The 24,255-nt window shown below is 41.0% G+C and overlaps 1 protein-coding gene across 2 annotated transcripts in view; it reads right to left on the bottom strand.

Moving 5' to 3' along the window:
• The window catches only part of ADGRD1 (adhesion G protein-coupled receptor D1), a 245,556-nt gene that overhangs the window by 183,485 nt on the left and 37,816 nt on the right, over positions 1-24,255 (bottom strand). For both annotated transcript variants that reach the window (XM_034791144.1, XM_034791146.1), the window contains 2 exons: positions 22,235-22,310; positions 18,312-18,453 (listed from right to left, as the gene is read on the bottom strand). In XM_034791144.1, coding sequence (XP_034647035.1) covers positions 18,312-18,453; positions 22,235-22,310 — 218 coding nt within the window. The remainder of the gene's footprint in view (positions 1-18,311; positions 18,454-22,234; positions 22,311-24,255) is intronic.

Genomic DNA, 24,255 nt, shown 5'->3' with positions numbered 1-24,255 from the left:
TTGCGGGCCATGCGAAAAGAGAATGAGAAGAAAGTACCTTTAGGGACAGTCCTCCTTTGGGGCTGATGCACCACTACCGTGCTCTATTAAGAGCTATGAGAGGAACTGTTCCTTAATCCTAACCTTAGCTCCCTGGAATGCAAAGGGATTACACAACCTTCTCCCCACTAGTGATGTAGAGGGTAGCAGAGCCCTGGCTCTGTCTTCTCTCTGTGCTTCCCATCCCCTCTAGAGCAACAGGCAGCCATGAAGGTGCACTTAGGGAGCCTTCCTCAAACCCCGGGACTGTATCTGTCCTAGGCCCTATGTTAGAAAATGATATTGCTAGGAAGTCACAGATTCACAGATCACAAGGCTGGACGGGACCATTGCGATCATTCTAGTCTGACCTCCTGTATAACACAGGGCACAGAAATTCCTCAACATAATTCCAAACTTTCAGAAAAACATCAATCTTGATCTGAAAATTGCCAGAGATGGAGAATCCATCCATGACCCTTGGTGAGTTGCTCCAGGGGTTAATAACCGTCGCTGTTAAACATTTATACTTTATTTCCAGCCTGAATTTGTCTAGTTTCAGCTTGCAGCCATTGGATCATGTTATATCTTTCTCTGCTAGGTTGAAGAGCCCTTAATTAAATATTATTTCCCCATGTATATACAATTTGGGAGTTAGTTTACCTCTACTGCTACTCAGGATTCCACTTTTGGTCATAGCATTGCACTGGGACCGCATGCTCAGCTGATTATCCCTGACAACTCGCAAATCGTTTTTAGTCACTGCTTCCTCCATCCTGCAAGTATGCCCCACACTCTTTGTTCCTAGATGTATGCATTTACATTTAACCGTATTAAAACATATATTCTTTGCTTGTGTCCAGCTTACCAAGTGATCCAGATAGCTTCTATCAGTGACCTGTCCTCTTCACTATTTACCACTCTCCCAATTTTTGCATCATCTTACATTTTCTTCAGATCATTGATAAAAATGTTAAAGAGCACAGGGCCAAGAACCAATCCCTGTGGAACCCCACTAGATTCCCCCTTTATAATTACATTTTGAGACACATCAGCTAGTTAACTTTTAATCCTTTTGATGTGTGCCATGTTTATTTTATGTTGTTCTAGTTTTTCAATCAAAACATTGTGTGGTATCACATCAAATGCCTTACAAATGTTTAAGTATATTACATCAAACACTATTACCTTTATCAACCAAACTTCTTCACTCATAAAAATATATAAAAAAAAAAAAGATATCTAGTTAGACAGGATCTATTTTCCATAAACCTATGTTGATTGGAATGAATTATATTACCCTCCTTTCATTCTTTATTAAAATACCTGCTTCTGGCAGAATAGATGAGGTGCCACATAAGCCCAAGAGCTAGCAAAAGGTATTTTGCTGCCTATTCTGCAAGACTACAAAATAGAGTATTTCTTAAAAGTAAAGTATCCCTAAAGGGCTGCTCTAATTAACTGGCTAGAACAGAACCTTCTGCCAGCCAGAATGCTCTGCAATTTTTGTCATTAGTCAGGGATCAGTGAAGCACATCACACTCCAGTTCCACCTCCTTCATTATGAAGCTGCCTTTTGGCCTCACCAACCTCATTATGCCCCCTACAGTCAATAGGGCTGGCTTCACACCATCCCGTAACTCCCCCAGGCTAAGGGAATATTCAATTGCACCATTCTGGTGGCACAGAATGGCCTTAGTCGAGCCAAAGATCTGGCTTAATGTCTCATCGCCATATAGAAGTCGCATAATTTCAGTGTAGTTCTGGAATAGAACTGCACTGTGTGAACTCTTCTGGTAGACACACCACGTGTGTTTTCATTCCTGACATTCATCTCTTGTGAATTTCTACCATCTGCTGTAATTTCTTGGATCAGGTAAGTGAAATGTTGCTTTTCTCTGATCGCTCCTGCTGTGAACAGCATCTTCTTGCCAGGATCAGGGTTTTCTTGATGCTGATCATTTTATAAAATGGATTGCTGATTCAGACACACAAAAAACTGGACATATTGGTAGCAGGGGGTTAAGATTAAATCTTCTTTGACTTCAAACTGCTACCAGCCTTCATGTGGTGCCATATACATTGAAGCGGACAGAGCTGATTATTTTAACATCAGTTTTGCCATGCGTTGAGAGCAGTGGCCATCCCTAAAAATAATTGTTTGATCTTGATGTTTCTCATTTAGTTGTTCCTGGATAGTAGATTTTATAGTATGGCATGCCATCTACGTCCACTTTGTTTCCCCCCTCAAATGGCATCGATTAGAAGCATCTTTGCAGGTGAACAAACAAGTTTATTTTATAACAAGTACTGCAACCCACTGTAAAAAAGTAACTCTCTTTAAAGGGGCACCATTAGCAGACTAGAAGAAAGACTGAAAACTAATGTAGAGGGTTTTGAAGAACACTCTGCCAGACTCTGATGTTCTTACTCATTTTTAATTAGCCTTTACGATGAAGTCAATGGGATTTTGCTTCAGTAAGCACTGAATAAAATACAGAGGATATAATTCTCCTCCCTCTTACACCCGGGAAACTCCACTGAAACTCAACAGAACTGTACCCAATTTACATCAATGTAAGGGAGAGGAGAATCATGTCTTACGTCAGGGCCTCAAGATTTACCCTGCTTTATGGCCTGCCTAGTAATATATCTCCTAAACTTTACCAATCCCTTCTGCTATTCATACACTGACGCCTCACAATGACTGCAGAAATTATCAGCTACCATGAGAATTAGCATGAGCTCTTGTGCAATTTATGTACAAATTGTTTTCCATTTTATTTTGATTTGGCCAGGAATCCTGCATGAAGTTTCTCTGGGATGGTATAATTACAGCACCATTACCAAATGTAGTTTACTTTACACACTTTATACTTTTTTAGTGCTGGTGAAAGGTCCCAGGTTGACAGTCACAGAGACTCAAGTCCTTTATTGATAAGAGAGCCAGTGACAGTACCAGTTTTTTCATGCAACCGTGCCAATATGTAATACCTCTAACTGGGAGAGACCAACACTAGAGGTTGAAAAAGGTTGTTCTGTTTCCAACAGAGAGAAATCTTTTGGCCAAACTTAGAACTCGCTCAAAAATCAATGATTCCAAATTTAGGATAGCTCTCAAATTTTGTGATTCAAATTCAGTTTGCCTTTGGCAAGGAGTTCTACAAATACGTCAGACAAAAAAGAAAGATCAGGTGTGTGGGTCTGCTGCTCAGTGGAGAAGTTGAGCTGGTAACAGAATGGTAAAACTACCATTAAGTGGATACATAATTGGTTACACAACCACACAGAAAGAGTAATTATTAATGGAATGATGTCAGGAGGTCTCAAGGAATCTGTTCCGGGTCTGGTGTTATTTAACATCTTTATTAATGACCTGGATGTAGGAATAGAGAGCGTACTGATCAAATTTGCAGATGACACAAAGCTAGGGGGATTGCAAACATTTTGGAGGATAGAGCTAAAATTCAAAAGGATCTTGATAAAATGGAGAACTGGGCTATAGACAACAAAATTGAATTAATCAAAGACAAATGTAAGGTGCTACGCTTAGGGAAGAAAAACCAAATGCACAAATACAGAATGGGGGATAAGTGGCTTGGAAGCAGCACTGCCGAGAAGGATTTGGGAGCAGTGGTGGATCACAAACTCTGCATGAGTCAACAATGCGATGCTGTTGCAAAAAAAAGCAAATGCAATTTTGGGTTGCATTAACAGAGGCATAGCATGCAAGTCATGGGAGAGGATAGTACTGCTCTCCTCAGCACTGGTTAGGCCTCAGCTGGAATACTGTGTCCAATTTTGATCACCGCTGTATAGAAAGGATGTATAGAAACTGGAAAGGATCCAGAGATGAGCAACAAAGATGATTAAAGAGATGGAACACAAGCCATATGAGCAAGGCTGAAGGATCTGTGTAGGTTTAGTTTGGAAATGAGGAGATTAAGGGAGGGCATGATAGGGGTCTTCAAATACTTGAAAGGCTGCCATAAAAAAGATGGAGAAAATTATTCTCTCTTGCCCACAGAGGGCAGGACAAGAGGCAATGGGTTCAAACTACAGCATAGCAGATTTAGATTAAATCTCAGGAAAATCTTCTTAACTGTAAGAACAGTAGGACAATGGAACAAATTGCCTAGGGAATTTGTGGAAACTCCTTCCACTGGAGGTTTTCAAAGAGAGTCTGGATAGCCATCTGTATTTAGATACAAGAAATCCTGTATCTTGGCAGGGGGTTAGACTAGATGACCCTTGCAATGCCTTCTAACTATATGGTTCTATGATTCTATGACAGTGGGATAGACAGGTGACACTACTGAGTCATCGCATGATGACATTTAAAGGTGGCGGAGCCGCATGAGTTGGGCACATCAATCCTGAATAAAATGAAAGTTATGGCAGCTGTATACTTCTTTTTATTTCATTCGGCTGGCCATCCCAAGAATTGCTTGCACAACAAGGTTTTCTGAGTTGCTTTCATAGCATGGGCTTCCACTCATTAAGAAAAATGTTTTTTTCTTTAAATGAAAAAAATTGTTTGAATTGAGGTGGAAAATGCTTCATTCAAAAATGTTATGGGCATTCCAAAGCTTTTCCAAACAATCCTAGTAGTTTTGCAAAGCCTAAAGGATTATCATCTGCCCCCACCCTTCTACTCTATGTCCATTCAATATTTAGGGCCAGAACGGAATGTGTCACCATAGCGCTATTGAAGTCAATGGATAACCTTACACAAATGGACGTGATGCTCAACACCAGCTGAGAAACTGGCCCTGGACTTTCTACTAAGATTGCCAACGTGTGTCAATTCATAGTAGTTGCAGTGGCGGGTTTGTTGTGGGCATCAGTCCCCTAGGACCACCAACTCAAGTCACATAAGCCACAAACAAGTCATCAGGTGATCATAACCAGTCATAACCAACCTTGGCTAGATGCAAACCAGCGGATCTTGCAGTTTATTTCCCTATATCATCCTTGCTCTCAATTGTATATATTTTCCTTGATGGCCAGGAAATGTTCAGGTTTCTAAATTAACCTCTTTAGGGTCTGTCTACACAGCAAAGAAAAACCCGTGGCTGGCCCATGCCTGCCAACTCAGGCTCGCAGGACTCGGGCGGCAGGGCTGTTTCATTGCTGTGTAGACTTCCAGGCTTGGGCTGGAACCCAAACTCTAGAACCTGTGGGATGGGAGGCCAGCCATAGGTTTTCCTTTGTTTTGTAGACCTATCCTTAAAACAACAACCTCTTTGGAAATATAACCTCAATTCCACCAGTATCTTGACTCATCAGACAGTTATAATATTATGCTGTTGAAAAATTTAGAGGAAAATCCAGTTTTGCATTAAATATTCTACATTTACAGACTGTACTAACTGCCAGAGCTGATGGAATCAATGAACATTGTTTTCTGGCACAACAGCCCCTGCTTGTTAGTTTGTCAGATGACGAAGATTTGCTCCGCAAAAGGGAAAAAAATTCTGTATATATGGAGAAAGCTCAGCTAGCTTCTTGTGTGGGTGTATTTTGACTGGCAGGCTCTGTGCAATGAAAAAAACCACACTGATTCAGTAGAATAAATTAAATTTTTTTAAAGGAACTCAAAAGCTCACCAGCAGTGAAGGAGCTAAATAATAGAACTGTAACAGAACAGCATGAGTGTGTCTGGTGACGCAAGCCAAGATTAGCAAAACATTTATTTCCAGTCTCTATTCCCCCATGAATCTTGTTTGAAGCAGTGGGAGTGAAAGGAAGATCACTAAAAGAGAACCCCTTACGTTTAGTGTTTAGATGACACAGTGCTGTCAGAAACAGAGACAGGGCTCAGCAAAACCCCACAGATTTAAATAGCCCCAAACTCTGCATGACAGGCATGTCTCTTATAAGAAATGCTTTTCACAAACAGCTATTAAATCGTCTTATGAAAGTGGATAAGTATCATGTTCTCCATTTCACAGATAGGGAAACTGAGGCATGGAGCAGTGAAGTGACTTGCCCAAGATGGTACAGTGAGATAATGGCTGTGCCAGGCACAGAACTCTGGTTTGCCAGCTACCAGTCCTGAATGGGACTCAGATGCCCCAAAATGAGTGAGAATGAGAGGATGGGAGGTGGGAATATATTTTTTAAGTTACTCACATTTGTGAGTTCAGAGAAAGTTCAATTTGAGTTCTGGGAAAAGGTTTGGACATTATTTCATCCCAAACAGTTGACCCATGCCTGAGCCTGCTAATTCAAATACTTCCATGAGAGAAAAAGTAAAGAGCATGAAAAAGGTTATAATGGAACACTGGTTTCAGGGCAGTGTTCAGCACACAAGAAACAGTCTTTGATATTAGAACACTGACAATTAAAACAATTTGATATAATACTACTGTAAGTACAATCATTGTAGACATCTTGCCCATAGAGATCCTGGTGCTGGTAACAAGAGCTGGCCAAGAATTTTTTTTCCCCATTTTTTTGGATGAAAATGGACAATTTTTAATGAAAATTTCTGTTTATTTAAAAAGCTACATTCAATCAAAAAAAGTTTCACTTGTTAATCAAGCTGGCCGAAAATTGATAACCCTCCCTCAAGAATCCAGCTGTCAGTCCGTGAGCATTATGCAAGGCAAATCCTCTCTAGCTAATGTCATATCTTATAGTCTGTATGCAGGAAATGTAATACACGTCAGTGGTGTCTGCCTTAATGCAATGGACTAAATTCTGCTCCATTTATCTATCTATGGTACTTGTCTGGCCTCCGTTTACCGTAATATCTGGGTATCTCACAATCTTTAATAATAATGTTTAATATTTATTCTCACAGGGCAGTGCTATTATCCCCATTTTACAGATGCGGAACTGAGGCAGAGAGAGAGAGAGTAAGTGACTTGCCCAAGGTCACACGGAAAGCCTGCGTCAGAGCAGGGAATTGACCCTAGGTCTCCCAATTCCTAAGTTTGCACACACTGAATACTGGACCATTGTTCCTCTTTGTGTCGCACAGCAGTGTTGAGGGATGAGAAGGAACAGGGAGCCTCCCCTCCCCAACATACCTCCACAGCAGCAAAGCAAGACACACCCACATATGGCTCCTTTGAGGAAAAGGAAAAGGGTCCAGCTATTGCACCCACTGATTCTCTCTGGCTGAAAAGTGCATGGTCTGTCAGGCTGCACGTGTATCTAGATCCCCCCACCATCGGTACACGCTCCAGAATTTGTGCCTATTGCAGTAAGGTATGTTTTGCAGCACATTTCCCCATAACCTCTCTAAGCCATCCTGCACTGCACCATCAAGACGACTCTGGTCCCTTCTTTGTGCATGCCCACTGCCCGCCATTTGACCCCCTTCCCCACCATTCAACCCCCTGCCCTCCATTCAATTCCCCTGTCCCTGTATCCTATACAGCTCTTCAATGTAGAAGCAGGATTTTGCCCAGTTCTTCTACAGGAGGGAATGAGTACTTTATAGTTAAGTATCTCCAGTGCTCCTATCTAGTTGCTGCAGACTGGCTTTGCGTTGTCCTCCATTCTCTCATGTGAAAATGCTTACATTCAAACAGAAAAAGAAAGACACCCACTTCCAAAAAACTCAGAAATGTGTGTGCAATTTTCAAATAAACTTGGAAGCTTTAATTATTGTCTGCTTTTTGCATATTAATCATTCCATTCGGCCATAGTTCAAAAGGCTCTACTTCTTGCAAAGATTATTCACTACTGTAACTGTACCCTAAAATAGGTGCATTTTATTTCCCTCCTTGCTCTTTTTATACATCTCAGCGACTGGCATTTTTCCTATACCCACTGGAAAGCAAGGATAAAAGCCTTTCAGTAACCTTTCCAGTATCACTAAAATAAATACAGTGGGCCTGATTCTCCTTTCTCTTAGCCCAGTTTTACAGGGCTGTGACCCCACAGACTTCACGGGCATTAGTACGAATCCAAATCCGAGTAAATGGAATAAAGAATCCAGTCCCACAGTTGAACCTTTAGTGAGAACAACTGTTTTTCATGCTACCTTTTTCTCCTTATTTTTCTACTCCACTTTTCTGTTATGTGGGGAACATGCTGTAGAACCAACATGCAGCTATAACAATGTCATTGGCAGCCACTTCAAATGTGTTTTTCAGCATTACAAGAAAGTAAGTAGTATTTTAATAAAAAGAACAGGAGTACTTGTGGCACCTTAGAGACTAACAAATTTATTAGAGCATAAGCTTTCGTGGACTACAGCCCACTTCTTCGGATGCATATAGAATGGAACATATATTGAGGAGATATATATACACACATACAGCTAATAAATTTGTTAGTCTCTAAGGTGCCACAAGTACTCATGTTCTTTTTGCGGATACAGACTAACACGGCTGCTACTCTGATACCTAGTATTTTAATGAATGCGACAGGTTTCAAAGCCAGTTTTTATATCCTTGCTCTAACCATTATGATTACTCAGAGTTATAAAAATGCCTTGGGTTTTATCCTTTAAAACAGGATGCATACTTAAAAGAAACAAACCCGCAATGACCTTTAACTTAGTTATTTGCAGCCGACTTCTGATATTCTTGCCCATATTGAATTGTACCTTAATTCCATGAGTTGCCCTATTGAAGTCAAGGGGACCACTCCGGGAACAAAGTGCTATGTAACAGGAGTAAGATCGGTGGAAGCTAGCCCTCGGTTGGTACAGCCTGAGAGCTTGAAGAGACACACTACAATCCTTTACTTGGGTAAATTCAGAGTAATTCCACTGATGTTACACTAGTGCAAATGAGAACAGCATTTGTCCCATTGTCTTTACATATGCATCATTAGAAAGCACAATCCATTCATCCATTCCTTAAAAACAGGCATGCATGCTAATTAATTTCCACAGAAAAGTCAGCGGAGATACTATTCCCCGGGCCATGCTCTCTTCAAGGCAAGTGCTCTTTTTATTGAGTTAAAAGTATATCAGCTAGCTCAGTCCAGCAGAGTCTCTTGCATCTTTTATCCACAATGCTTTGCCATGGATCTCGCTCTCTAGGGGTGAGCAGTCACTATAATTCTAGCTGCTCTATTTCTTTGCTTCCAAAGATTACTCACAGGATTTTGATTCTGTATCAAACGATAAGCAGAGGTGTTTGGGTCAGTTCAAAGCTATCCATTGCTCAGTGGTCCCTAGCTTTCTGGTGAGTTCACATCAAAAGCAGAAAAATAGAAGCCCATGGCAAATGGCAGAGCAGACAACCAGTACATATCTCCATTGCCTAGATCTCCTATTGCAGCTTGATTGAATTCACTTGCAAACATTTCACATCTAGTCTGATTTTATTATGTATTTTAAATAGAAATGATCATGGTCTCAAATTGAATATAAGCAAGTCCTCTTATCCAAAATAAAAGCAAAAAGGAAGTTGCATATGTACGCTGAACCTAAAATGTTTTAATTAGAGCTGGTTGAAATTTTTCTATTGAAAAATCTTCCCATTAGAACATGTAGTTTTCACTGAATTTCATGTTTTCTGTGAGGAAAATGTTGACGTCAATAATAATTTTCAATTCACTGATCACACCTGACCCCCCAACTCCCAGCCCCTGCCCTCCAGACTCTCAGCCCAGCCCACACTCCTTGCCATGCCCCCCTGCACCCTACATCCCCCGCCTGGCCCCCAGAAACCCCCTCACCTTTCCAGATGAGCTCCTCATCCACACAGTGGCAACACCTCTACAGCCCAGATGTGGTGGTGTTCAAACGGCTGGAGCAGGGCCTGGGTACCAGAGTCTATGGGGGCCAGATACGGAGCAGTAGGTACAGGCTGGGCACTGGCATGGAGCCTGGTGGATCACTGCACTTATGGCCGAAGTCCTGGCAGCCCTTGCGTTGCTACCAGGACCAGCCCAAGCCACCCAGCATCTGAGCCACAGTTGCAGTTGTGATCTTGCCCACACCGGGGGGTGACGAGCAGCTGGGGAGTGGGTCGGAGCACTTCCCTAACAGCAAGGCTGGGGACCGCGTCCTGCTCCTCAGAGCACCAGCTGGCAGCTACTCCTCATCCCCAGCCAACCCCTCCAATCTGCCATTCTCAGAAATCTGCTTCCCAAAGCAGCTGCCTAGTCTGCCTATAGCTAGAGTGGCCTCCGCTCATCACCATAGTATTTGAGCACCTCCCAATGACCAACAGATTTCATCCTCAACACACTCGTCTGAACGCCGTTTTACAGATGAGGAACTGAGGCACAGGGTAGATTAAGTTATTTACCCAAGATCACAAAGGAACCCTGTAACAGAGCTAGGAATTTAACCCAGGCCTCCCAACTCCCAGTATAGTGCTTCATCCACTAAACCAGATTTTCAATGCCTTCTGTTCCCACTGATTGCCTTTCGTGAACCCCCTTAAGGTCGTGAGTGACTGACTGAGAAATACTGCTCTAGATTGTCCCTCCTATTCATATCCCATGACCAGTCACCTGATCCACCGAGCTATTGCACTACTACCACAAAAATCCTTTACATTTTGAGCCAATTTACTCCTGTAAAACTCTCATTCATGCAAATGAATAAATTTGTTCTTCACATTAAACACTGGCAATTCGGCCTTGCTTTTATGCAGCATATGTTTTCTGCCATTTACATAGAAGTGACAGACTGAATTTCTTTGTATAGCTTCTAGAATCATACCAGATCAATTGCAAGTGGTCAAAAAAAAATATCAGTAGGTATACAGAAATACTAGCCACCAAATATATGGAGTTTAGATTCCAGAAAGACCACATCAAGAGAGCATACTGGATGATGTTTGGTTTTAATTTGAGAAGCATTGAATATCCAGTTATTTAGTTCTGAAAATGGGCCACATTGAGAGTCAGGCTACATATCCAGGCAGGGTAGAAAGAGGGAACAAGAACCTTGGATGGAGGCCTGTACAAGCACATGGAGCTACTCACCTGTTCACTCCAGGTGGGCAGAGAGTTGGCAGAGTTTGCACTCCACCCCCTCAATTGCTGCCCAGAATAGCCGAGCTAGTGCATGGGTGGAGGCAGGCACTAGTTTATTAGTGGTATAGACAACAATAAATTACTAGTACTGGGAACAAGGAAGAAGCAAGTGAGAGTCTCTGTGTCACATCCAAGGCTATCCCAGGGATGCTGCAACTTACACACCTTTCCTCTGCCCAAGACTGTGCCTAAAGGCACAATCAAACCTATAATTCTCCACTGTAGAGTACATTTAACAGGCCTTGAGGATACACTCAAAACTAGTCAGCTATCCCCTATTTTCAGTTAAAGTCTCTTTTTTAAAAAACAGACTGTATTGATTGTTGAATCTATAGATCACTTTTTCCAGTTGGATTTCAGACATCACTGATAAAAGTTCAAAGCAGCTAGTACTTCCCCTAAGAATGAGCTGTTTCAATATTGAATCATCCTGAGACTGAAAGAACAGGACAAAGTTCCAATGTGAATGTATTTTATTTTGTGTGCAACCAAACTCTAGGGATGCCACAGCTCCCCTGCCCAGGGAAGCAAAAAGTTTCACTGTCAAATAATGAAAACTCAATTCTGGACCAATCAGAAGAGGGAAACAATAGATCCTGATTTCTGTATACATAGAGTAAGGCAGAGAACATCAAAGTTGCCTAAAGGGTTTGGAAACCCATCTCCCATTAGAAATGAATGGGAACTGGCCATCCAGATATCCTAAGCAACTTTTAAAATCCAGCTGGAAATCCCAGTTATTAAGTTACAAAAAGATCTTCTCTCTTGTCCTGCAAAACTACAATACTTTGCCCACAAAAGATTTAAACTGTTCTGGGACTCCTTTTGAAACTTGTACCCAAGGTTTTTTTTCTGCCTCTAAAACTTAGAAAGTTGGCCTTAAACTTATTCACACACAGAGTGAAAAAATTATGCATTTATCACACTGGAAGCAGCAGCAGCACGCTTTGAACTATAGAAGTAGCAAAGTTTCATGTGTCCACACATTTCCTCCAAGTTTGGATGAGTTTTTAAGGGAAGCCTTAAAGGGAGCGCGGCATTGAGTAGAGTTATGTGATTCTTGCCGGGTTTGGTTCACAATGGGTTTTTAATCAATTGTAGTTCATGTCATTTAACCCTGAGTCTCAGGTTCAGCTGAATTTAATACTGTGAAGGGGAAATCCAAGACAAAACAGTGCATATAGTTAAGCTCTGCATTATTGCACCTGGATTTGTAAGATTTCTCCATGGTTACTTTGACCCTGGAGGACCTACCATGTGATCACCAGTCACAACTATTATAATAAAACCAAAACAAAACAATGAAACTCATCCACAAGAGAAAGAAAAACTATGCATGTCCAAAGATAGGAAAAAGTTTGCTTTCCATTTCACCACAAGCTTCACAGGATCAAAATGTTTTTGCACAAAACTTCATTGTCATATCTAGCAGAGTTAAACATCATTTTAGTTGCAAGAGGTTCCCATAACTAAGCTCTCGGGAACCTGATTAGCTAGTTTTGAGCTGCTGTTATATCAAATGTGAAAGAAGCTCAAAAACCATCCTAACTAGAAATTTCCTGGAGGTTCAAGGACAGAACTAGTGGTTGTGTGTCACAGCTTTGTTAGTCTTCTGAGCAAGCAACCATTTTCACTATACTGTAATTAACAAAGCGAGAGAGTGGGATGCAGCATTAAACTAGTCTTTGTTTTGGGGCTGTGTTGTCAGCATTGTTCATTGCAATGAGGGGGACATCAGAACATGGTGGGGGGAAGGCAATGTTAACAAGAGGTACTATAGGACACCCATCAGCAGGGGAGAGCACTAGAGGGGGAGAGAAACCCCATGATTTACTGTCCAGTTAGGAAATTTTTCTCCAGCTGGAAATTTCTGAAAAAAAAATTCAACTAACTTAGAAAAGCAGGTGGATTTTATTCACCTGATTCACTTGGCATCAGATGTTTCCTCCCATATTAGCCAGCTAGGAGGCAGTGGCATTGGAACAATTTTTATAGTGTGGGTGTTGAAAGCCATTGAGCAAAACTGTAAACCCTGTATATGATAGAAACCATTTCAAGCCAGGGGGTGCTGCCACTCCCCAAGCATCCCTAGCTCCAACACCCCTGCTAGGAGATGAGAAATTTTGATCCAGAGTTTTTGAGAAGAGAGAGGAGTCACCTGTTCACCCTGCTTTCTCTTTGCTCATTCTTGACAAATTCCCACAATGTTTACCATGTGAAGATAAAGGCCAGAAATTTCAAGCGAAGAAACCTTCCTGACCAGGTCCTTTTCTCACCAGGTGGACAAATGTGGAGGACATCTTTGTGTGATTGGAATGTTGACAGAGTGTTTTTAATTGCCATGATGGAGAGTAAAACTTCCAGGGAAGTCTAAACTAAGGGCCAAATTTCCAGGAACGGTTAAGAGCCAAATATAGCAGTGGTGTCAATTTAAACACAGGGTCCAAACTGGTGAAAAAAATGGGTAATATCCCTTCCCTTCCCTCCACCTCTAACCTCTTCTTCTTCCCCTATTTTCTTATTTCTCCCTTCTCCTTTTATCTCGCCTGCATTTAGATCCAAGATACAGACCTTCCCCAGTAGAATAAAGTACTCAGGTCCAAATCTTAATAGGTGACAACCTTAATTCAAATTAGACATGACAGTTCTAATTTAGATATTGAAGAGAACTACAGCAAAAGTAATACTCTTATCTTAAAAGAAACCAAGAGGCATGAGAGCAGTTGCTATACTTCAGAATATGCAGTGATAGGGTCACACAGAGGGCGAGTATTTGAAACTGGTTTTGTTATTTTACGGTTTTTGGAGCTCGGAATATCACGTATGATGTTGGGGTAATGAGGAATGACATGCATAATCTCTCCTCAGTTTGGGCTGTGCCCAGTGTTCAAATTTACTCAGAACTTCAAATCTGAACCCCACCCAAACCAAACTATTATATTCTTTCCAGCCCTGTCTCCCTTTGGGTTTCATTGAATCTATAATAAGAAATTCTCTTTGGAAGCCAAGACTGAAACCCATGGAGGCCACTGGACTGATCTCTCTCTCTTTTTTCAACAACCATATGAACAGATAGATTTTGAAAATGATGGTATAAAGGCATTTTGTAACACTTAGAACATATGGATTGAATAAGGTAAAAGCATTACAGTAGGGTCAGACACATATGCTCCATTGGATTGTCTGGGATTGGGAATGGGTCAGTTTACAACAAATATGTAAACATTTTCATACTTGCCTCAAATCTAAAGAAGTCGTGAGGGGTGGGGGGAAAGGACCGGATATTTCTACACTGATATTCCCCAACAGTCATCTTCAGAGATGATGCATCATGAGAATACCTGACCTGCCATTCACAGCTCCGCTAGAAGCCATTCAGGGGTCACTCATTAAATTTGATTCTGATCCCTCATTAAATTTGCCGTGCTGGCAGATAAAACTAACCAACAACTTTTTGTTTGCAAACTGTGTAAATTTGATATAGTATTATTAAGAGTCAATCCCAAACAATCCAATGGAGCAGATTGATCTCTCCCAGCTGTAATGCACTGAAAATCTCTGTTCATAAGCTTGTCAAAAAGAGACAAGCGAGAGATCAGTCTAGTTGCCTCCATGGGTACTCCATGAAACCGACAATTAGACCTGTGTGAGTAATTGATTTTTTAGTTTGTTGGCTGAACAATAAATAAATAAATAAAAATCAATCATTTTGGGTTCACAGAAAAACAAATTTTTGCTTCAATGTTTTCATTGAAGTTGGAAAAAAATTAGTTTGGGGTCCAATCATAAAATCCTGAGGCAGGACCAAGTAAACCTAGACCATCCCTGACAGGTGTTTGTCTAACTGCTTTTTAAAAACCACCAGTGATGGGGATTCCATAGCCTCCTTTGGAAGCCTGTTCCAGAGACTAACTACCCTTATAGTTACAAAGTATTTCCTAATATCTAACCTAAATCTCTCTTGCTACCAATTAAGCCCATTACTGTTTGTCCTACCTTCAGTGGACATGGAGGACAATTGACCCCTGTCTTCTTTATAACATATTTAACATATCTGAAGACCGTTATCACGTCCTTCACTGAATTTTCTTAAGATTAAACATGCCCAGGAGCGCTGCCAGCCTTTTTGCCGCCCTAGGAGGCAGAAGGTCCCGCCCCCGAAATGCTGGCCCCGACAGAGGCGGCGGCGGAAGGTCCCGCCCCCGAAATGCGCTGACGATCGGGGCGGCTGAAGATCCAGCCACCACAGTCGCCGCCCCCCAAACATTAGCGCCCTAGGCGACCGCCTAGGTCGCCTAATGGGTTGCACCGGCCCTGAACATGCCCAGTTTTTTTAACCTTTCCTCATAAGTCAGGTTTTCTAAACCTTTTATCATTTTTGTTGCTCTCCTCTGGAATATCTCCAATTTGTTCACATCGTTCCTAAAGTGTGGGGACCAGAATTGGACACACTACTCCAGCTGAGGCCTCACCAGTGCCATGTAGAGCAGGATACATCACCTCCCACGTCTTATATACAAACACTTCTGTTAATACATCCCAGAACGACATTAGCCTTTTTTGCAACTGCATCACACTGTTGACTCGTATTCAATTTGTGTTCCACTATAACCCTCAAATCCTTTTCAGCAGTACTACCACCTACCCAGTTATTCCCCATTTTGTAATTGGGCATTTGATTTTTTTTTCCTTCCTATGTGTAGTACTTTGCACTTATCTTTACTGAATTTCATCTTGTTGATTTAAAACCAGTTCTCCAATTTGTCAAGGTTGTTTTGAATTCTAATCCTGTTCTCCAAAGTGCCTGCAACCTCTCCCAGCTTGGTGTCATCCACAGATTTTATAACTCTACTCTCCACTCCATTATGCACTCCAGTGAAAATATTAAATAGTAGTGGAACCAGGACTGACCCCTGCAGGATTCCTCTAGATACACCCTCCCAGTTTGACAGCAAACCATTGATAACTACTCTTTGAGTATGTTTTTTCAACCAGTTGTGTACCCACCTTATAGTAATTTCATCCAGACCACATTTCTGTAGTTTGCTTACGAGAGTGTCATGTGGCACTGTATCAAAAGCCTTACTGAAACCAAAATAGATCACATCTACTTGTTTCTTCCTATCCACTAGGCCATTAAGTCTGTCAAAGGAGGAAATTAGGTTGGTTTGGCATGATTTGTTTTTGACAAATCCATGCTGGCTATTACTTAAAACCCTATTAACATCTAGGTGCTTACAAATGATTGCTTAGTCATTTGAAATGCTTGATTTCGTTTTGGGGTATGTTTTTTAAAATAAAAATAAAATCATGGTAAAACTCAAACCTAAAATGCACTTTGAATTGAATAAAAAAAAAAAATCAAAAAAATCAAAAACACTGCATTTCAAAATTTTCAAAATTAAATATTTTGATTTTTTCAGTTGGTTTGTTTTTTAAATCAAAACTATTTGGTGAATACAAGCCATATTCACAAAATGTTTCAGTTGACCTGAATCTGCATTTCTCAGCTGAAAAAAGTTTTGGCTGAAAAATTTCTCCCAGCTCTACTGATGAATTTTAGAAACCTTTTCATTCTTCATGCATCGCTCTTGGTACTAAGATTTAGCAATGAAAGCCTTTCAGCAACTCCCAGATATGATATCAAGGCATAAAGTTGAATTCTCAGAGTCTTTAACTTTTAACTATAGCACCTTTGGATCTGGAACTTTCTTCCTTATTTTATCCAATGGCAGATGAGGCATGTTTCTATCATCAATAAAAAGAAACCCCCTCTGTCCTCTAACTTCCAAAATTGACACATGCCTGAGTTGAGGCCTGTAGCTCAAAAGAGTTGAACATGCTGCTATAATTTGCCAAACAGACAAGACACTAAAAATCCTGAGACTTCATTCCCACGTGTGACAAAGATTCCCGAACACAGTGTTACACAAAGTACAAACCAACAGTTCTCCTTTCATTCCAGCAGTTCCCAGCATCCAAATGGCCAGCAATGAATTTTGTGCTACAGAAGCTGACTCACAGTGCGAAAGTGTTTAACCTATCCTTGTAATAAAAAGCTGTACAGCCAATTGGAGATAAGCCTTAAAATAGAGGTCAGTGCCATGCTCAGGAAAACTGCATATACAAAAAAGATGCATGTGCATAATGAGGTTTTGGTAAAGTATCTCCTATCACCTCAATGCTACTTGCCAATATATACATGTGTACACTAACGCTGTCTTATGTGTATGCTCGCTCCTTCTGCCTGAAATAATCACTGACATGAGAGTTCACTATCATGCAAACAACGGTGTATTGGATTAGATATTGGATTAGATATTGATAACTCCGTTAACCCAGAATACAGAGTGTAACAGTCAAACCAGAAAAGGAAACAAATGATAAAGGAAACAATTCTATCCATGCACTAGCATCTTGATTCTCCCCCAGGACTGACAAATGGAATACAGAAAAAGTGCAGGGCAATTTAATGGGCTGTTTGTGAATCGTCATATTAAAGTATCAAGGGTATCTGAATGAATGAAGCAAGACATATTTCTTTAAATCCAACAGCCAGAGCCCTCACCCCAGAAGTGCCTGTCTCTCAGAGGCCACTGGGGACATCATTCAGAACTTTCTGTTCAGAAACACACAACAACAAAATAACTTTCAGATTCATGCTCTTAGACTTTTTCTCTCTAACCCCATGCACCTACAACAGAGCAACTGGGGGAGGGGAAAACTTATATTTATGTCTGGCTGAAAAATGTCCATTTAAAGGAAGCCTCAATGAAAAATGTGGGAAAATGGAAATTTTCGCATTTTTCCCATTTTCCACCTCTCTCTAATAACAATATTATTCAGTGCTTTCTTGAGTAGGTCAGAGCTCACTGCATTTTTCACACTAACTCCTCTGCCTTCAGAACAAACTGCTCTACATTGCCACTGCGAAAGAAAGAACGAACAAACAAACCCACTGGATCATTAACAAACAAAGATACCCCTTTCTCAATGAGTATGCAGTGACTCATAGAATATGGCACTTGTTGTAAGTTACATATATACATAAACAGAATATATCCCAAAGGATCCAAATCAATACTTGTTACCTAACCTTATCATCAACGGGGTCACTAGTCAGTCTTTTGTGGCACTATACGAACAGATGCAGTCCCTGAAATATGGCAGTTGGGAAAAATGCAAACCATATTTTGCAATCATAGATATCAGCTGAGTCATCACTAACATAGCCATATCAACATCATCAATGAAGAGAAAACTCCACAGATGCAAAAAGATCAGAACAATCAGTCATGGTAAGAGGGTAAACCGGAAATTTCATTTTCACTTACCAATTTATGGGTGAGCCGAATGGTAATAAGAGGAGATCCTGACAGATTATGAGACAAGGTTGGTGGTGGCTCCACCTTCAGGGAAATAATATAGCTCATTGCAGAGATCATGTAGCCTTTATAAGCAGCAGCCTCGGCGATCCTTGGAAAGGAAGAGCAAAAAATATCAGGAAGTGGGTAAAAGAGCATTTTAGCATTTGTAGTTCATACTATTATGGGCTGATCTAAGTTTGGTCAGGAGAAAGTTACTCCTTCAATATGCGCCTGCTGCTCTGAATTCAGTGAGTTAGGCCATGTGCTAGGGCCAAGTTCCATGGATAGGCTGAAGGTCCAAATTGAAGGACCCTAGCTGAGTTGCAGAGGTGGAGCCCTGTCTGGTGAGCGGTGTATTAAATGCTGTCTCTGCCTGTTAAAGAAAAGTAAGAGCTGAAAATGCAAACCTGCTGGGTCAAATTCATCCCTAGTTTAACTTAAGTTAAATCAATGGAGTTGCACTACGGATCAGTGTGGCCTCTTGCCTCTGAACCAGTTACAAATTCAGTGTAACAACAAAGAATTAATCTGGTTTTTAGTTTAAAATGAGGAGGCCAGACCCTCAGCTGATGTAAAGCAGCACAGCTCCATGGAAGTCAATAAAACTATGCCAATTTACAACAGCTGGTGATCTGACCCTGTGTAGCAAAGATCAGAACACATTTAAGTCAAGTTTATTTCTTTTTGAGTTACACAGCTCAGCATTTAACTTACTTACCTCCTCCACTGGTCTCTCTCTGTGCTGGATTGTATTATATATATAAAATTTATATAAATATAAAAATAAAATCAGTCAGAGCGCTCTACGTGCCTTGCCAGTGTGGACGGGTAGTGAGCTAGGGCGCCCAGGACTGCTTTAATGCAATGTAACTCGCAAGTGTAGCCAAGCCCTAAGAAGAGTTCATTTTAGACATTAACTGATGTCATCAAATTGCACAGCTGGGTTGACTGAGACAGAAACTCATCTAGATTTGTAGGACATATGATCTAACTCTGTTCTATAACCTCTAAATGATATTAGCATCATTAGGGATTATTTCTGATCCCATTGCACTCAGTAGGAGTTTCATGCATACAACAGAGGGCAGAATTTGCACCTCAGAGTATGTACAGTTATACTCAGAGAAGGGCTCACAATGTGAAGTTTGGATCCAGATGTGTATCTGAATTTTGAGCTTGCCTTCTCAAAGTCTGGGAATATTTGGATCCAGGACTTTTGTATGCTGAATTGCCCAGTGTTCAGACATATTGACACCCAGTGCTTTAGTTCATCTCATATTACATCCCATCATTTAACTCAGTTCAGTATTTTGTAATGCTGCAATACAAGGCCCAGAGCAGTACTCTCATGAATCTGGATACATGTGAAAAAAACTAAAACACAAATAAGAATCTGGCATTTCTCTCCATAACGCCACATTCCCCAGAACCACTGTCTAATACTAATGTATGTTACAGGATGAAGAGCCTGTAATCTGTCTGACTTCCATGGGTTACTCCAGATTTGCACCAATGTAGGACTGAGAGCAAAGTCAGGCTCAAAGCTTCTTTAGGTTTTGATTCCCTTCTTAAAGAACCAAAGTGACTCTTCCAGAGAGCTCTGGTTAGACGGTCTGAAAATAGAACAGTCATCTGGCAACAAAGTGCAAAAAAACGTCGATATGTGCCACAAGGATAATGAAATTCTGTCATGAAGAAGAAACCAGACAGACTGTAAATTATAGGTGCCCAAGTAGTCTGAGGCTAAAGAATCCTTAAAGTGTGTCTTTAAAACAACTACTCTGTGGAAAACATCATTAGAAAAGATTATTTTGGTGAGACTTAAGCCAGAAAGGTGCAATAGCAAAGCGCACCAAAGTAAACCAAGGGAGAAAGAATTGCACACTTATTATTTTTCAAGCATTCCTCAGATATCTGATACTTTGTTCCACAAAGGAAAACTGCCAAGCCAGCATTCCTTGGATTATTAAGTTTCAAAACAGGCCTCTGGACAGGCAAACCATCTAGAATGCCAGAGACATGATTCTGTAATACTAGATACACTGCAAATATTTCAGGTAGCCCAGGTTAATATTAGAAACCTAGAGGCCACTTTTAAACCAAGCATTCCTTAAAAATTATGCGTTCAGCGCTGATCCTTCTCCCACTGAAATCAGTGGCAAATCTTCTATATGCTTCAATGGGAGTAACAATGGGTCCTGGATTGTCATGTTCTCTCTCTGCAGGAGTTGAGACATGGGAATATAGAACTACTCAATGTTCTTAAAAATGGCAAAATTGGCCCTGTTGTGCGCCAGATCCCTGTGCAGGATCAGAGCCCAAGACTGATGATGAAGAAATCATGAAAATGCCTTGGAACTCAGTGATTGTAGGCTGAAGGTATTTACACACTGTCTTTATCCTTGCTAATCTTTGACCTGTGAGTCAAGATTACATTAATTCTCTCTCTCTCTCTATGTGGGAGGTTAAAATTATGGTCTATTTCCCTTAATAAATTATAGTGAACATACATCTTGAAAAGCTAAACCCTCAAATTATTGCCTCTATTTCTTCATATCAGTAAGAAGTATTGCATGCTGCTGATATAATTCTTTCACACACTCCAGTAAACTACCTTTATTTAATTTATTTTTTGCAGCAAGAAGGGTGCATGTTATTTTTTATAAAATTAAGCTGAGTAGGAAATCATACAATTCTTCTGTGATCATTTTAACATTGCTTCAGCGTGATCATAAGTGGTCCTAATTTAGGGGTGTTCAAGTGGTTTCAGCAGGTTGCAATCTCCCCTCCCTGGCATATGGCTAGATAGGAAGAAGTCCCTGAAATAGACTGAAGCTGGAGTCCTGAAACTTTCTTCTGCTGTAGCAGGGAGTCCTGGCATGGGAAAGACAGAATCACTGCCCTAATCAGCAGAGATTTTAAAAATGACCAGCCTAAAAGGCAAATGTAATGATTGACAAGCACTGCCTTGCAAAATTCCCTAGGAAACTGGCTTTCTGAGATGTATATTGCTCCTAGTTTATTTGAACTTATCTGCTAATGATTTCATTGGCACAGTGTATAAAACAAAAAGGCTTTTGAGGTATTGTCTGATTTATTATTGCAAAATTAGTTTACAGGTTTATGGGACTAAAATTCATAGCACTTTTGGGGGAGAGAGAGAGAGGTTATATACTGCTGCATTATTTAAATACAAACAAACGTCACCTTTTTTTGAGACAGCAGAAAAGAAACATAATTTTAGTTCCATATAAGGCATTAATTCAAGGATTAAATATATGAATCTGCAATATACATTTCTGATGGATCAGCCAAGTTTATAGCGGAAGAGGTTTAGAACACAGACAGACAAATCACCGAAGAAAAGGTTTTATCCCCAGCAGGAAACACGTGTCTAACAAAGGGCTTTATTCCACGACTAAAGTCAATGGCTAAACTACAAGGGGAGCAGTGTCCAGGCCCATGATGTCTGATACACCAGTTGTAAAGAACAATTGTGCCCATCTGTGCTTAATATGCCACTAAGGCCATCATAACACTACTACAGCATGGACAGTTCTAAGATCAGGGGGATCGTTCGCTATGCCACCCTCTCTCTCCACCAGCTGGATAGGAAGCAGCAGCAGTGGCCTGGGCTGGAGCTGAATACAGAGTGAGCTGGGTCCCAGTCCCTGCCTCAGGCCAGCCATAGAGGAGACACACACCCGTGCCTGCCTCCACCCTTCTCCCCACCACCTCCCTGCCCTCCTCCAGGATGGGACCCCAACTCACTAGCCCCCCACAAGCAGCCACGGCCTCGGCAGGGAGGCAGAAGAGCCATGTTGACACAACTTTGCCCTCCTCCCCACCCCCAGCCTTTTCTGAATGATGCCCCTGCGTAGGATACTTACTTGGTGTCCATAGGGTTGATGTTCCGGAAGAAATGGTGCATGTTATGGTAAAAAAGGCCCACAATGGTAACCCAAGCTGTGAACAAAATCAACAGGAGAGATTATACTTCAGTGTGACAGCCCTGAGTGAGACGCTTTCCTCACCTAGGTATGAAACTCCATGTTAATTTAGAATCCTGACTTCTGCAAACCTTCACACCTTTACTTTAATGGGAATTCCAGTTGCTCCCATAAAGAAATTAGAAAGAAATCTGCAGTCTGCTGTGCAATGTTTGGAACAGATATCAGGATAGTGAAAGGAAGCCTGACATCGACTCACCATGAAAGTATAGAGTTAAACTATTAAATTAATCATTCATCCTTTATAAAGTCACCTCAGAACAAAAGGCAGCTGAGAGTGGCCATGTGACATACCAGAGCATCCAGGATGATTAGAGTAATCAGAAGGACTACTTGACTACTAGCAACATTCACTGGCATCTTAAGTTCATAAACATAGATGAGTAGTTTTTGTTTCTATTATTTGTTTGCTGTCTGCATATGAAGTATTTACAGCTTCTCCAACACTTTAGTGAAAAGACAGATGTCCCTTTTACAAGTGTCAACCATGCAAGTGTCCTTTATTGTCTTGGTCTGATGGGTTCCAAGTATTTAGAATGTCAGTTGCTTCAAGTGGGATAATACATTTTCAAGGCTAGCTCATTTGAACAGCCTAGCAATGTGGCCTATTAGTTGAAAATGCTGTTAATAAGATTTTAGATGGTTTCTAACTCCCTAGAAGACGCAAATTAAAGGTTGTACAGTTTATTGTGTCCAATGGTTTGGACTGAATCCAATGTCCCATAAGAAAATGCCACATGGTGGAAAAAGCTGTGAGTGGTATGGGGAAAGGTCCTTTCATGTGGTATTTTTGTTATTTCAAGTTGCGTTGTGCTCTCAATAATCCAAGCTTCGCAGAACTCACAGAGAAATTGCAAGCATGAGCTCCCTGCCAGTGCAAGGAAACAAAGCTGTGATCATAAATCAGGTAACTCACATGTAGTGCGGAAATACTTCAGTAACTACTGTGCTATATAAAGTAACTAATTTTGTACACTGTATTGAAGAGGACCAACCTGCCCTTGCAGAAAAGTCTCTGGAGGAATCCCAGATGGTTCAAGGTTTGCTAAGGTCCCAACAGGCCACCCAGACTCTGAGCCCTTTTCCCTGAAACAATCCTGGCAGAGGTCCCCTTCTGAGGAACTGCTGAGCGGTCTCATTGCTAAGGCCCTGATCCAAACCCCACAGAAATTAATGAAAAATGACTTCAATGAGTTTTGGATTAAGTCCTGTTGTAACACACCTTCAGCTTGCTCCATTTGTTCTACTCCGCCATGACGGAGGAAGTGGGAAACAAACAGAGGGAAGGGGCTTGGCAAGTGGTCCCATTTGAACAAAGCACCTGAAATTTCAGTCCCTGAAGTAAGAGGAGAGAGGGCAGGGAGAAAAGATTTTGCACACTGCTGCCTCAAAATGAGCTTTAAAAAGTTAGGATGCTCGTGGATAAGGGAGGAGTGCTGGGCCACTGCTCTGCTTGCACAGCTGGAGGCTGGACGTAGGAACCTAATTTTGGTCAGTCTTGTTTAAAAAAAAAAAATTTGGCCACATGTTGTGTTTGGCCCAAAAAAAGATCCTCACTTCTTTCCAACCCCAAACCTCGAGGTTATTAAAATCCAAGCTCAGATCTGCAGTTGAATTTTGCCTTCTCGCCTTTTCTCCAATACCTATTGTATAGGTATTCCAGTCTCTTTCTTTCTTCTGCTATTTAGCTCTGTAACTTTACTCTTTCATTCCACCAGGTGTTTTGGGAAACTGTTAGCACAAAAGATGCTATGCAGAATAAGTTTATACTTTACTGAGGTAAGTAGTTGATTTGATATTAGAATTCCTTGGAAAACCACCAGTTCTGGCGGTTAGAAAGAGAAAACATTAGCTCCAGGAATTGAAGTTGCCTTGATGTAAAATAGTGCCAAGATTAAATA

The sequence above is a fragment of the Trachemys scripta genome, chromosome 15 (genome assembly GCF_013100865.1).
Source record: "Trachemys scripta elegans isolate TJP31775 chromosome 15, CAS_Tse_1.0, whole genome shotgun sequence".
NCBI classification, from domain to species: domain Eukaryota; kingdom Metazoa; phylum Chordata; order Testudines; family Emydidae; genus Trachemys; species Trachemys scripta.
Note: the sequence above shows the minus strand (reverse complement) of the source record. Positions and strands in the feature narration are given on the sequence as shown.